The 13,081-nt window shown below is 38.0% G+C and overlaps 1 protein-coding gene across 1 annotated transcript in view; it reads right to left on the bottom strand.

Moving 5' to 3' along the window:
* The window catches only part of LOC149818708 (Lycopene beta/epsilon cyclase protein), a 220,272-nt gene that overhangs the window by 100,747 nt on the left and 106,444 nt on the right, over nucleotides 1-13,081 (bottom strand). The window contains exon 11 of the mRNA XM_089985863.1: nucleotides 1,935-1,968. Within this exon, the coding sequence (XP_089841989.1) occupies nucleotides 1,935-1,968 (34 nt within the window). The remainder of the gene's footprint in view (nucleotides 1-1,934; nucleotides 1,969-13,081) is intronic.

Here is a 13,081-nt window from a genome sequence, read left to right as displayed (position 1 = left end):
GAGCCTGACCGCTTCAACAGAGGACAGAGTGGTGCTTTCTTAAATTCTCCTTGCTTCTTTCCAGTTGTCGCTTTATTTTCAGTTGAATAAAACCTTGTCTTTGAAATTTTCTTACTCATTAATAAAAGAGTTTTGGTTGGTTGATATGGATGATGATTGCAACTTCGTTTGTGGTGGTTGGGCTATCCAATGGAAAGTGGAACTGTGAGGACCCCAGATCTCTGGGAAGGTTTCCGCAACTCTTAGAAAAAAAATATTCTGCATTTTACAAGGGTATGGATTGGGGTCGTTACACAGAATCCTTCGAAAAAAAATTCCCACAAACAAACTATTTTCCCACACTGTAGGGAATCACGCCTGCTGCCTAAAAAAAAAGGTAACATGCTGCTTTCACAACCCACACTTTCCAGCCAACCAGATCACGATACAGTAGGGAACCTGGGCTGCTAATATTCAGCCAACCAAATCACGACACCTGCTCATCAAATAGAATCTGAGATACAGCACACACTTTTCAGCCAACCAGATCACGACACAGCAGGGAACCTGGGCTGCTAATATTCAGCCAACCAAATCACGACACGTGATTTCCAGCCAACCAAATCACGATACAGTGCAGGGATCACGGCATCATAGCAAAAAAAAAAGTCTCGGCAGGACACGAAACCCAAACAACGACACACCATCAACAACGAACAAGGACCAACAACCAATCACGACACAGCAGGAAACCTGGGCTGCTAATATTCAGCCAACCAAATCACGATACAGTGCAGGTAATCAAGGTATCACGACAGAGATATACTCAGCAAGGAATCACGACAGGGGATCACGACATCACAGCAAAAAAAAAAGGGCAGGAAATCTTGGCAGAAATAAAACTCGGCAACAGGGAAACTCAACAAGAAGAGAGGAGCTACCAGAACTGTAGGGGGGGGGGGGGGAGAACCGCATCTTGCTTCCTTAGATCTGATGACAGATCTCCAGATCTGTCATCAGATCTTACACATAAACTTAACCAGCTGACCTTATTTACAGATGCCTTTCGATCACGCTCCCACGATAGATTGATCACGATCAATCAAGCTCCCACGATCGCCTGGCTCTGATACCATGTTGATAGAAGCACCAAACCCTAGGTAGAGAGAGAGAGATAGAGGGAAAGATAGAAGAGAGATTGAGAGGGAGAGACGGCTGCACAGAGAAGAAAACACGTTAACTTTTTATTAGGGCTTCTCTCTATGTTAAATAGAGAGAGAGGCTAAAAGGAATAATTACATCTAAGCCCATTATGAAAACATAATTTCAAATAGCCTCTAATATAAAAAGACTTAACTAAAAACCACCTATTCTCAACAATATCAAATAAACTTAAAACTTCTTAATCTCAACAATATATAGATAGATAGATAGATAGATAGATATATTAGTGTGTGGATGAGAGAAGTGAGAGAGTCAAAGAGTGATGGATGTGTGAGTTTATGTAATGTAAACATGAGATGTGTGTGTGTGACATGTAAGTATAAATATCTTGTTTATTATTAATTTTATTAAATCAAGATTTATATTTCTAGTTCTTTATTGTCCTTAAACCAGTTAATGGTTTTTTAGGCCTTTGTTAAATGCATTATGATAATGCAATTTTATATTCATTTGCAATCCTTGCAACAAAAAATTTATTATTTTGTTTTGTGCCTTGGGTTCCATGTCATTTCATGACAGACATTACACTACCTTAAATCAAGTGATTTCACAATTATCAGTGCATGTAGCAGAATAATCGCCAACAGACTCAAATCTCTGGATGCAACACATCTTCAGTTGGATTAGGTTTCATGCTGCACATCCAAGGTTGGCTTTCCAAGCCTCTTAATATCGAGATTACCAAAATAGTAACCATTATTTAACATAAGTTGAAAGTAAATAGATCATACCTGTAATATGCGATCAAATGGTGTTTGAAGAGGACTGTTAAGGTGCTCCCCAAGCATAGACAAAAGAACAAAATCAGATTGGACCAAGTCATCAAACTGATTTTGACAAATATCTAAGCACAAAAATAAATAATAAAAAAGAAGTCAAATTGTAAATAGAAAAGTTGCTTCTACATGAGAATGAAAACCGAATTGAGGGTGTACACAATCCTGAACCTGGATTGTTGAAGCTTAGCTTGATAATTAACAGACATGAGCTCAAGCAAAGCCCAAGCCTTCACAAGTTCAGAAAAAACGTACAATCATGATTCGGTCATGACCTGCTAAAAATGCTACTTTTTATGCTGAACAATTGAAAGACAACTCCATACATATTATTTTGACTTCTTAATGAGATAGAATTGTTAAAGCCAAGGTTGCTGTAAAATAATGTTGTACATGTAGGTAAATAGAGTCAAAGTTAATGAGGGTCAAATTTGTCCTGTTTTCAGTGCTTTATTCACTATTCTATTTTCACATGTTGTAACTCTTTAGCTTTTGCTTAATGAAGTTTCCAGTTTCCTTTCTCTTGTGCATACTTTCCATGTATGCAACTATGAAGCCACGAGTTTCTATAGCTGAAAGAAAGCACACACATTGTTTAAGATATGTGTAATGTTGATATTGTTTTGCATTTTTTGGATATACCCAAGTATACTTTATACTTATTGATATTATTTCTGGTATTTGTTTTGTATTACTATTGTATTCAAGGTATACTAGGGGGTATACCTAGAAGTAATTATGTTTATATAGTTTTGGTATGCTCATACTAGGTTAGATGAGGTATACTTGAGGTATACCAATGCGATAAGGTTAGAGGTTATTTTGTAAATAAGTTTCCCCTAGTGTTATTAATGGAATAACCCAGCTAGCTGTGAGGATTGTGCCCAATGGCTAGTTGGAGGAGATCCAACTAGCCATTGGGCTAGCTCTTTATATAAGAGGCAAAAGCCTCATTTGAATGTGTGAGAGAGTGATGGGTGTTTATGTAATGTAAACATTAGATGTGTGTGTGTATGACATGTGTAAGTTGTGGGTATTTACTATTCATTTTATTAAATCAAGATTTATATTTTTAATTCTTTGTGGTCCTTGAACTAGTTTGTGGTTTTTTATGCCTTTGTTAAATGCATTATGATAATGCATAATGCATTTTTGTATTTGTTTGCAATCCTTGTCATAGAAACTTTCTTATTTTTAATTTAGATTTTGTGCCTTGGGTAACATGCCACTTCATGACAAACATATCACAAAAACTGTGTTTTCCAGGATGAGTATAGATCATGGTTGCCAGTTGAGGAAGCGGGAAGCGATATGGGAAGCGGGAGCGGGAAGCGAGGCACTTTCAAAATTTTAGGAAGCGGGGAAGCGTGGGACCACTTAGGACCGATTCGGGAAGTGTCTCGGAAGCGACCTAGGAAGCGTCTCGGAAGCGAGAGGGAAGCGAAAAAAAATAAAAATAAAAATAAAAAATAAAAAATACAAAAAAATTGAAAAAAACAAGGGAAGCGTGGGGGAAGCGAGGGGGAAGCGCGCTTCCCATTAAAGGGAAACGCGTCCCCCATTAAAGGGAAACACGTCCCCCATTAAAGGGAAGCACGCTTCCCAAAAAAGGGGGACGCTTCCCCCCACGCTTCGGAAGCGCGACGTTTCGCGCTTCGGGGAAGCGCGCTTCCCCTTTTAGCTAGGCGCTTCCGGTAACCCTGGTATAGATTAAGAACAAATTTGTAGACTGAAGTGATTTCTTTGAGTAATCACATCTTTTAACTTCTTTAGGAGGGAATTCAACTTATTATATGTTGTATAGTAGGCATCCAAAATACAACCTTTTGCAAGTTGAGAATAGATTCTATGTACATGATGAAATCTATAAGTTTGTGGGTAAAAATGATGAGCACAATGGTTACATGTGTTATAACCAAGAAACTCGTAATATTCTCGTATCTGGACATGTAGCTTTGCACACAAAGCATTGCTAAATATGTCTTTATATATATATATATATATATATATATATATATATATATATATATATATATATATATATGTGTGTGTGTGTGTGTGCGTGTGTGTGTGTGTGTGTGTCTTTTAGATTAGCTTGTACATTAGGTTTTCTTTGTATTTTTAATTTCTTATTATTATTTTGTAATAGGTTATGCCCATTCAGGGTATTTTTGTCCAGGCTTATATAGTCGTTGGGACTAGCTCAACTAGTTGGGCTAGTCCAACAGCTAGTTTGACTAGTCGTGGCCAGTGGAACCTCTCTTGTTCCTCCATGTATATATATGAGAATCTCTCCCATATTTTATATGCTTTTTTCTTAAGCATTTGAGTGACAAGAAGTCAATGTCTATTCCCAGCATAACAATGAGAAACACCCATGTGCACTTGACAAGTTTATGCAAAACCAACCCATAGATGAGACCAATCTTAGAAGATCAAATCTTATATCTAAGGCCTCCTAGTAGGTTTGTATCATATGAGTCATTTTTCAAAAAACATAGAGCTTGTCTTTTAGCTATTCATGCTTTTAACGAGTCTTCGTACAAGGAAGCCAAAGACTATCCCCATTGGATAGAAGCATTGAAGGTTGAGTTAGATGCCCTCCATAAAGCTAAAACATGGGAAATTATGAACATTACTTTAAATAAGAAGGCTATAGAACGTAGATGGGTATTCAAAGTTAAAACCAAGAGCGACGAGACTTTAGAAAAGTATAAAGCTAGGTTACTATCCAAAAGATATGCTCAAGAATTGATTTCGAAGAAACCTTATGACCTGTAACTAGAATGAAAAATGTTAGGACTTATAGTTGTAGCTTCTATTAAAAACTGGCCAATTTATCAATTAGATATTAAGAATGCCTTTCTTAATAGAGATCTTGGTGAAGAAGTATACATGAACCCTCCATCTGGGCTTGATGTTGAGGAAGTTAAGTTCTTTGACTTAAGAAAGCCTTATATGGTCTTAAACATACCCATAAGGTCTAGTATGACCGGTTTAGCAAAGTTATGATTGATCTTGTCTTTATGTCCTATTATACTGATGCTACTCTTTTTGTCAAGAATGCAGGACCAAGTATCATTATTTTGCTTTTATATATAGATGATATGATTATTACTGGAATTTATTAAAAATGTTCTTAAAAAAAAATAATGTCTTTAACGCTCCAAAATCCCGAACTTGTAAACTTTTAGAAAAAAATTGAAACTTTGCAATAAATCTTTTTTCAGAGTTTAAAATAGTAGTTCAGCAGAAAACAGTGTTTGAAAGAACAAGTCAACGGACCTTAGGCACATCCAGAGTTACCAAAAGCGCCTATGCTTGAGGGGAAGCGCGCTTCCCCGATACGCATTTCGGAAGCGCGAAACGCGACGCTTCCAAAACGCACGGGGAAGCGCACTTAAGTATCAGGAAGAGCGTACCACTTTAATGGGATACGCGTACCCCTTTAAAGGGGTATGGGTGACCTTTGTTACTATTTTGCCCTTTTTTTAAAAGAAAGTTTTTTTATTAAGGGCAAAATGGAAATTTTAAAAAACTCGTGAAAACAAAACTTAAAAGAGGCTTTAGGGTTTTTTTCACGCCTCTTCTGAGTCTCTCTTCCTCCTCTCTCTCTCTCTCTGGATTTTGGCCACCGACCGACGACCTTCAGAACTATCGACGACCTTTTCTGACGTTCTGCGACCTCCACCAACTGGTGATGAGGATATTCAGGTACGCGTATCCATTTTCCCTCCATCTCTTCTCTCCTCTCTTCTCCTCATCTCGCCCACGAGATGCAGATTCACCATTCACGATTGTGCATCTGTGCATCTTCTCTCCCAGTCACGCTCCGATTTTTCCCCCCTCCACCCTTCAGCTGCTAGTGGAGTTCGTCGTGAGCGCCTTCCTCTCTACCCCTCCCCCTGCAGACCTGCTAGTGGATCGTGCTGTGAGCTCCTTCCTCTCTACCCCTCCCCTTGCAGCCCTGCTAGTGGAGTTCGTCGTGAGCTCCTTCCTCTCCACCCCTCCCCATGCAGCCCTGCTAGTGGAGCTCGCCGTGAGCTCCTTCCTCTCCACCCCTCCCCCTGCAGCCCTGCTAGTGAAGCTTGTACCCACCGCACTGATGGCCATGTTGGCCTGCCAGCAGTAGGCGGTTAGGTGAAATTCAGCCAACTTGATCCGGGTGAGTCAGGCACACACATTCTTGGTGAGACAGAGTGAGCGTGAGGGAGGAGGCTCGTGTAGACCATGGAAAGCAATTTTGGTAAGTCGCCTCCTTTTTTTCCTCTTCATTTTCGTATTGTTTGAGAGAGAAACAGTGAGACATAGTGTTCTTGTATTTGTTTTTTAACCTAATATGCTCTTTGTTCACGAATAGCATTGATCTATGACTTTTTGGAATGATAACATATTCATGTAAATAATCCTTTTCGAGCATGTGTTCTCGTATACAATTTTTGAAATTTGAGAACATGATATTTTTTCTATTCTTTGTTGACTAGTATATGCATGTTATGAATGTATAAACATGTTATTTCTTATTTATGGTCAAAATAGTTATGTCTATTGCTTTTATTCCTCTTTATTTGTCTTTCGTTTGTGCCTCGGGTTCTGTAGACTGTACCACTTCATGAAGTGGTTTCAAAGCCTTAACATGCCAATAGGCTGTGAAGCAGTTTCAAAGCCTTAACAGGGCAATGAGTTTTTCATGTTTATTTTATTTTATTTTAAAATTCTGATAGCATAAATGTGATATATATTCTTGATTTTATAGGGATCAGCTCTCAGGTTTTTAAAATTTTCAAAAAATCAATCGTGCAAAATCTTTATAAATTTTACAAAAATGTATTACCGAGCATGATTGAGCTTATCATTCATTTCTTTTTTTAATTTTGCCTGTTTTATCATAGTATATTATAGAATCATAGATCTTTCACCTCCTCAAATGATGTTTATTTTTTTGTTTTAGTAATTGGTAAATTATGAGAGTAATGATTTGTGTTCTTCACTCTTCTTCCTTTGCTGTTAATAATAGTTTTTTTAAAGTGTTTTAGACTGATTCTTATACTTTTATGATGCATGTATATTTGCTTGTTCTTTGCTTCACAATGACCATCACAAACTACGATCAAGACAATTATAATGACGATGATGATTATTTTTGCAATTTGGAGCATGTTGCAGCAGCTTGAGATAGGCACCCCCTATATCGCACGGGCAGCACTGGGAGTGCATAGGGGTATCCGTGTGTAGTGCAAATCCCCCATGGGACGTAGGCAAAGGCCTTGGGTGCGCGGGTAGGCGACTCTTGGTGCGGCGGTGCGGTCCCAACCGTGCATGGTGGCACGGGGTTGTGCAAGTGAGTGCACAACGCCAACGAATGAGTTTGGGTGGTGCTTTTCGCTATGGCATGGAATCATCAACTGGTCTTCGAACTGGGGGTCGAAAGACCTTGTCCCTTCGGTGGTGAGGTTATGTTGGGGGCGTGCCCATGGGGCCGCTATCTGCTCCATGGCACGCAAGGCTAAGGCAATTGTGCGATGTTGGCTCGGATGGCTGGAATTGAGGAGAGGTGGCTTGTAATGATGGTTGGAGGCATGACATGCATCGGTAAAGGCTTTGGGATCTGTTATGCTCCTCATGACCCGTGTTGGATGTTGGTTAAGTCGGTAGTGTTGCGAATGCATGTTTCAACTCTTGTCAATGTGCGCTTGCTTGTGGGAGTAGTAAGGCACGTTTGGCTCGACGGTTGAAGGTGCTAGCCGGTATGGGACTGAAATGAAATGGGGATCTTCGAAACACGAGCTTAGATTAACAAGAGCAAGTGTCAAGAATGACACTAAAGCATAACCCTTAAAAAGGGTATAACTGGAAACAAAATAAAAATAAAAATGTATTCATTATTGATATGAAAAACCAATTGCTTAAGAAGCATTGGAGTAAAATACAAGAAGGGCTGCACCCCTTTATATACACAGCTGAAAGAGGACTCAATAGAGCTGTTGGGCACAGTCCAACAGCTCTATTTAGAGCTGTTGGAATGTGTCAGTCCAACAGCTCTATCCAACAGCTCTATTAAGAGTTGTTGGACTGTGTCAGTCCAACAGCTCTATTGCTAGTCAAGTCTGGACAAGATTTGACTAGCAACAGTCATTCTAGTTCAAACTGAACTAGATGACATAAAGACAAAAAATAAAAATAAAGAAAAAAAATTACAGAAAAGAAAGAAATGAAAAATGTATTTATATATATATATATAATAATATAATATTATTATATATACATATATGTACAGTTTTACATTTTAACACTCCCCCTCAAACTTACGGTACAATGAGCGAAAGTTTGTCTAAGGGAAAGTGAAATCGGGGAGCAGCGAGAGGCTTTGTAAAGAAGTCTGCTAACTGATATTCTGAAGTGACATATGGCAGATCAATTATCCCGTGTAGATATTCCTCTCTGACGTAGTGACAATCCATTTCGATGTGTTTGGTGCGTTCGTGGAATGTTCTGTTACTAGCAATGTAGATCGCACTTTTGTTGTCACAACACATTTGTGAAGCCTTTGTTGCTTCAACTCCCATGTCAGCAAACAGTCGTCGGAGCCAAACTACTTCCATGGTCGTGGTTGCCATGGCTCTGTATTCAGCTTCTGTGGATGAGAGAGATACCTTCTGCTGCTTTTTACACCTCCACGAGATTAATGATTCCCCTAAAAAGACACAAAAGCCAGTGGTTGAGTGTCTGTTATTGGGATCACCTCCCCAATCAGCATCAGTATATGCAATTAAATCAAGAGAAGAGGAGGAAGATAAGAAAAGTCCTCGTGAAAGAGAGGACTTGATGTATCTGATAATACGCATGACTGCTCCCATATGAACAGAAGTAGGAGCATGTTGAAATTGACTTGCTGTATGAACAGCATGTGCTATATCTGGTCTGGTAATGGATAGATAGGAAAGTGCCCCGACAAGCTGTTTGTAAGGAGTAGGGTCTGCAAGAAGTTCTCCATCATCAATCTTCATTTTAACATTAACAACTTCTGGAGTGTCGACTTTCTTATCATCAGTAATACCAGACCTGAAAACAATATCAAAAGCAAATTTAGTCTGAGATAATAAATATCCTCTAGGAGAATAAGCAACTTCAATGCCTAAAAAATATCTCAACAAGCCCAAATCAGTCATTTCAAAATGAGATTTAAGTAGTGTTTTGATTGTTTTAACTCCCTGTTTATCGCTTCCGGTGATGATCATATCATCCACATAGAGAAGAAGCACAATGATCCCTGCATCAGAATTCTTAATAAACAAAGCAGTGTCAGTTAAACAGAATTGAAAACCAATATCAATCATAACACGACTAAACCTATCATACCAAGCTTTTGGTGCTTGTTTAAGTCCATAAAGAGCTTTTTCTAAGCGAAGGACTTTACCCTTAGGAATACTTAGACCAGGAGGGGGTTCCATATATACTTCTTCAACTAGCTTTCCATTTAAAAAAGCATTTTTGACATCCATTTGAAAAATAGACCATTTTTTGATAGAAGCTAAGGCAATTAAGGTTCGGACAGTAGTCATACGAGCCACCGGAGCAAAGGTTTCTTCATAATCAATCCCATATTCTTGGGCATAACCTTTGGCTACTAAACGGGCTTTATATCTTTCAAGAGTACCATTACTCTTGGTTTTAATTTTATAAACCCATCGACATCCTATAGTTTTCTTCCCTGGAGGAAGATCTTGAATATTCCATGTAGAAGCCTTTTCAAGTGCATCTAATTCAGCTTTCATGGCTTCTATCCATTTGATATCATTTTTTGCTTGAAAATATGTGGATGGTTCTTCATATGAGTGAATTAATGCAATAACTGCCCTATATGTGGGTGAGAAAGACTCGTATGATACAAACTTTCCTGGAGGCCTCAAGATTCGGGTTGATTGTCTAGTTGGAATGTTAGAATATTTCTCAAGTGCACATGGAGGATTAGACTCTCGTCGCCTGGAATATTGAATACTAGTATCTCTATGAACTTCTTCATTTTCAACATTAAGATTAATAATTCTTTGATCATCATCAAAGTTACAGTCAAGGTCATATTCATCAGATGTTGATGTTAGATCTAGCAAAAAGGAGTACTCAGTGACGTCTTTTAATTTTCTAAAATAAAAAAAGCTCTCCTTTTCAAGAAAGGAAACATTTCTAGACACATATAGTTTATTATTTTTGAAGTCAAAACATCTATAACCTTTCTGGTTTTCAGCATATCCTAAAAAGGCACAGGGAATCGCACGAGGGGAAAGTTTATCATTTTTGTCAGTAAATATGAAACATTTGCACCCAAATATTTTTAGACTAGAGTAGTCTGGAGAAATGTTCATAAGTTTTTCAATGGGAGTGATATTTTGTAACGAAGAAGATGGCATCCTATTAATGAGATAGGTGGCAGTTAAGGCAGCTTCTGCCCAAAAGTCTTTCGGGACTTGATTTGCTATTAATAAAGTCTTAGTGGTTTCTATAATATGGCGATGTTTTCGTTCTGCCAGTCCATTTTGTTGAGGTGTATAAGGACAAGATCTTTGATGTGTGATGCCATGCAATTTAAGATAATTTTGAAAATCTGTGAATAAAAACTCTCCCCCTGAATCTGTGCGAAAAATAGTAATATCATTTTGAAACTTGTTTTTAACCATATTATGAAAAGTTTGAAAGTATGAAAATACTTCAGACTTATGTTTGAGAAAGTACATCCACGTATGTCGGGAGAAATCATCGACAAAAAATAACATAGTAAACAAATCCTCCTTTAGAAATTACTGGTGCAGGACCCCAAACATCCGAGTGTATTAATTCAAGTGGTCTTGAAGAAAAAAAGGTTATGTTCTGAAATGGTAATCTTTTCATTTTGCCGAGAATACAATCTTTACAATCAAATGATTCAGAGTTACAAAATTTCCCTAGATTTGGAAAATGTTGGATTTTGGCTATATGTGGGTGACCAAGTCTCTTATGCCACAGTTCCAACTCTATTTTTTGAATATTATAACAAAAAGCTTTCTTCGGCATTTCCAAAAAATCCATGTAATAGAGTCCTCCTTCTCTATGGCCTTCCCCAATCAGCTTGCCTGACTGGAGATCCTGTACCCAACAACCATGAGAAGAAAAAGAAATATTACACCCATAATCAGAAATTTGAGATACAGATAAAAGATTTAAATTTAATTTGGGAACATGTCTAATTTCTGGAATAAAAAAATTTTTTGTTTTATAAATTTTTTTCAAAATTTCCTATTCCTTCTATTTCAAGAGAAGTCCTATCAGCAGTAAAGACCTTTGACACACTTTTTTTATTTTTAACACATTTGGATAGACTTTGATTATTTGGGGTCATATGAAAAGATGCACCAGAGTCAAGAAGCCAAGAAATTTTACCTAGATCAGAAAAAGATGAGGCTGCTGCGCCGGTTGAAGCTTCAGATGAGGAAGAGGCACCTTTGATGAGAGGCTGAAGAATCTCCATTAGTTGGGCCAGAGAAACTGGTGCATCCTGATCTTTAGGCTCCGATCCAGCAATTGCAGCTCTTTTTTCTCTCAGCTCCTTAAGTTTGGGACATTGTGGCCTGTAGTGTCCCGATTCATGACAGTGATGACAAATAACTTTCTTCTTATCATAGTCACCATTTTGTCGGTTAAAGTGAGGAGGCCTATATGATTGAACATGATTCCCTGGTCTAGACACGGCTAAAACGAAATCATCTTCAATTTTTAAAGAACCTTTCTGGAGACGATTTTCTTCCATTGTTAACTCTTCAATAGTTTCAACAATAGAAGGAATTTTTCCCCGGTGAAGTAGGGCCGATTTAGTGGTTTCAAATTCCGGCCTTAATCCAGTGATAAACTGGTAAAAATGTTCAGCATCGAATTGTTTCTGACGAAGCTCGATGTCTTCGGCACAATGCCACTTTGGTTCTAAAAGGGAAAGTTCTTCCCAAAGTTCGGACAACCCATTGTAATATTCACGAATAGTTTTGTCTCCTCGTGTCATCATTCGAACTTTTTCTTGGAGGTTGCACACGTGTGCAATATCTTTAAGGGAATACATATTCTTAAGGTATTCCCATGCCTTATCGGCATGATCAAATTTGGCAAGACTTGAGCATTTTTTAATGTCAACGCTATTGATAAGCCATGACATTATCTTCGCATGAGATATTCTCCATTCTTTCTATTTCTTCTCGTATGAGGCAATAGCCTTGATTTTCTCTTCTTCCGATAGAGGGACCTCTTTATCTCCCTCCTTTTTAGTAAGAGATAGCTTAGGTTCTGAATCGGAACCATCCACAATCCCCCATAAGCCTTTTCCCCATATATGGTGCTTCATGATTGAAGCCCATGTTACATAGTTCGTATCGCTTAGTTTCATAGGCATGATGGTGACTTTATCATTGTCATCCATCGATTACAAGGAGAGAAAGAATAGGGATAGAAGAGAAACAAGAAGGAAAATGAAAAAGAAAGAAAAAAAAAACAATACAACAAGATGTGAAATCTTCTCCAATGAAGTGATAAAACACTTCTCTTCAAGTGGCGAACACTTTTGCAAATGGGCACGGAAACCGAGGCAGCTTTTCCTCAAGATTTAGTACTTCCGCGGCTCTGATACCATGAAATGAAATGGGGATCTTCGAAACACGAGCTTAGATTAACAAGAGCAAGTGTCAAGAATGACACTAAAGCATAACCCTTAAAAAGGGTATAACTGGAAACAAAATAAAAATAAAAATGTATTCTTTATTGATATGAAAAACCAATTGCTTAAGAAGCATTGGAGTAAAATACAAGAAGGGCTGCACCCCTTTATATACACAGCTGAAAGAGGACTCAATAGAGCTGTTGGGCACAGTCCAACAGCTCTATTTAGAGCTGTTGGAATGTGTCAGTCCAACAGTTCTATTGCTAGTCAAGTCTAGACAGGATTTGACTAGCAACAGTCATTCTAGTTCAAACTGAATTAGATGACATAAAGACAAAATAAAAATAAAGGAAAAAAATTACAGAAAAGAAAGAAATGAAAAATGTATTTATACATATATAATATTATTATATATACATATATGTAC

This window comes from Nuphar pumila, chromosome 13, assembly GCF_984573655.1.
Source record: "Nuphar pumila chromosome 13, dmNupPumi1.hap1.1, whole genome shotgun sequence".
Lineage (NCBI taxonomy): Eukaryota > Viridiplantae > Streptophyta > Magnoliopsida > Nymphaeales > Nymphaeaceae > Nuphar > Nuphar pumila.
The sequence above is the reverse complement of the archived record's forward strand: the minus strand, read 5'-3'. Positions and strand labels throughout refer to the sequence as shown.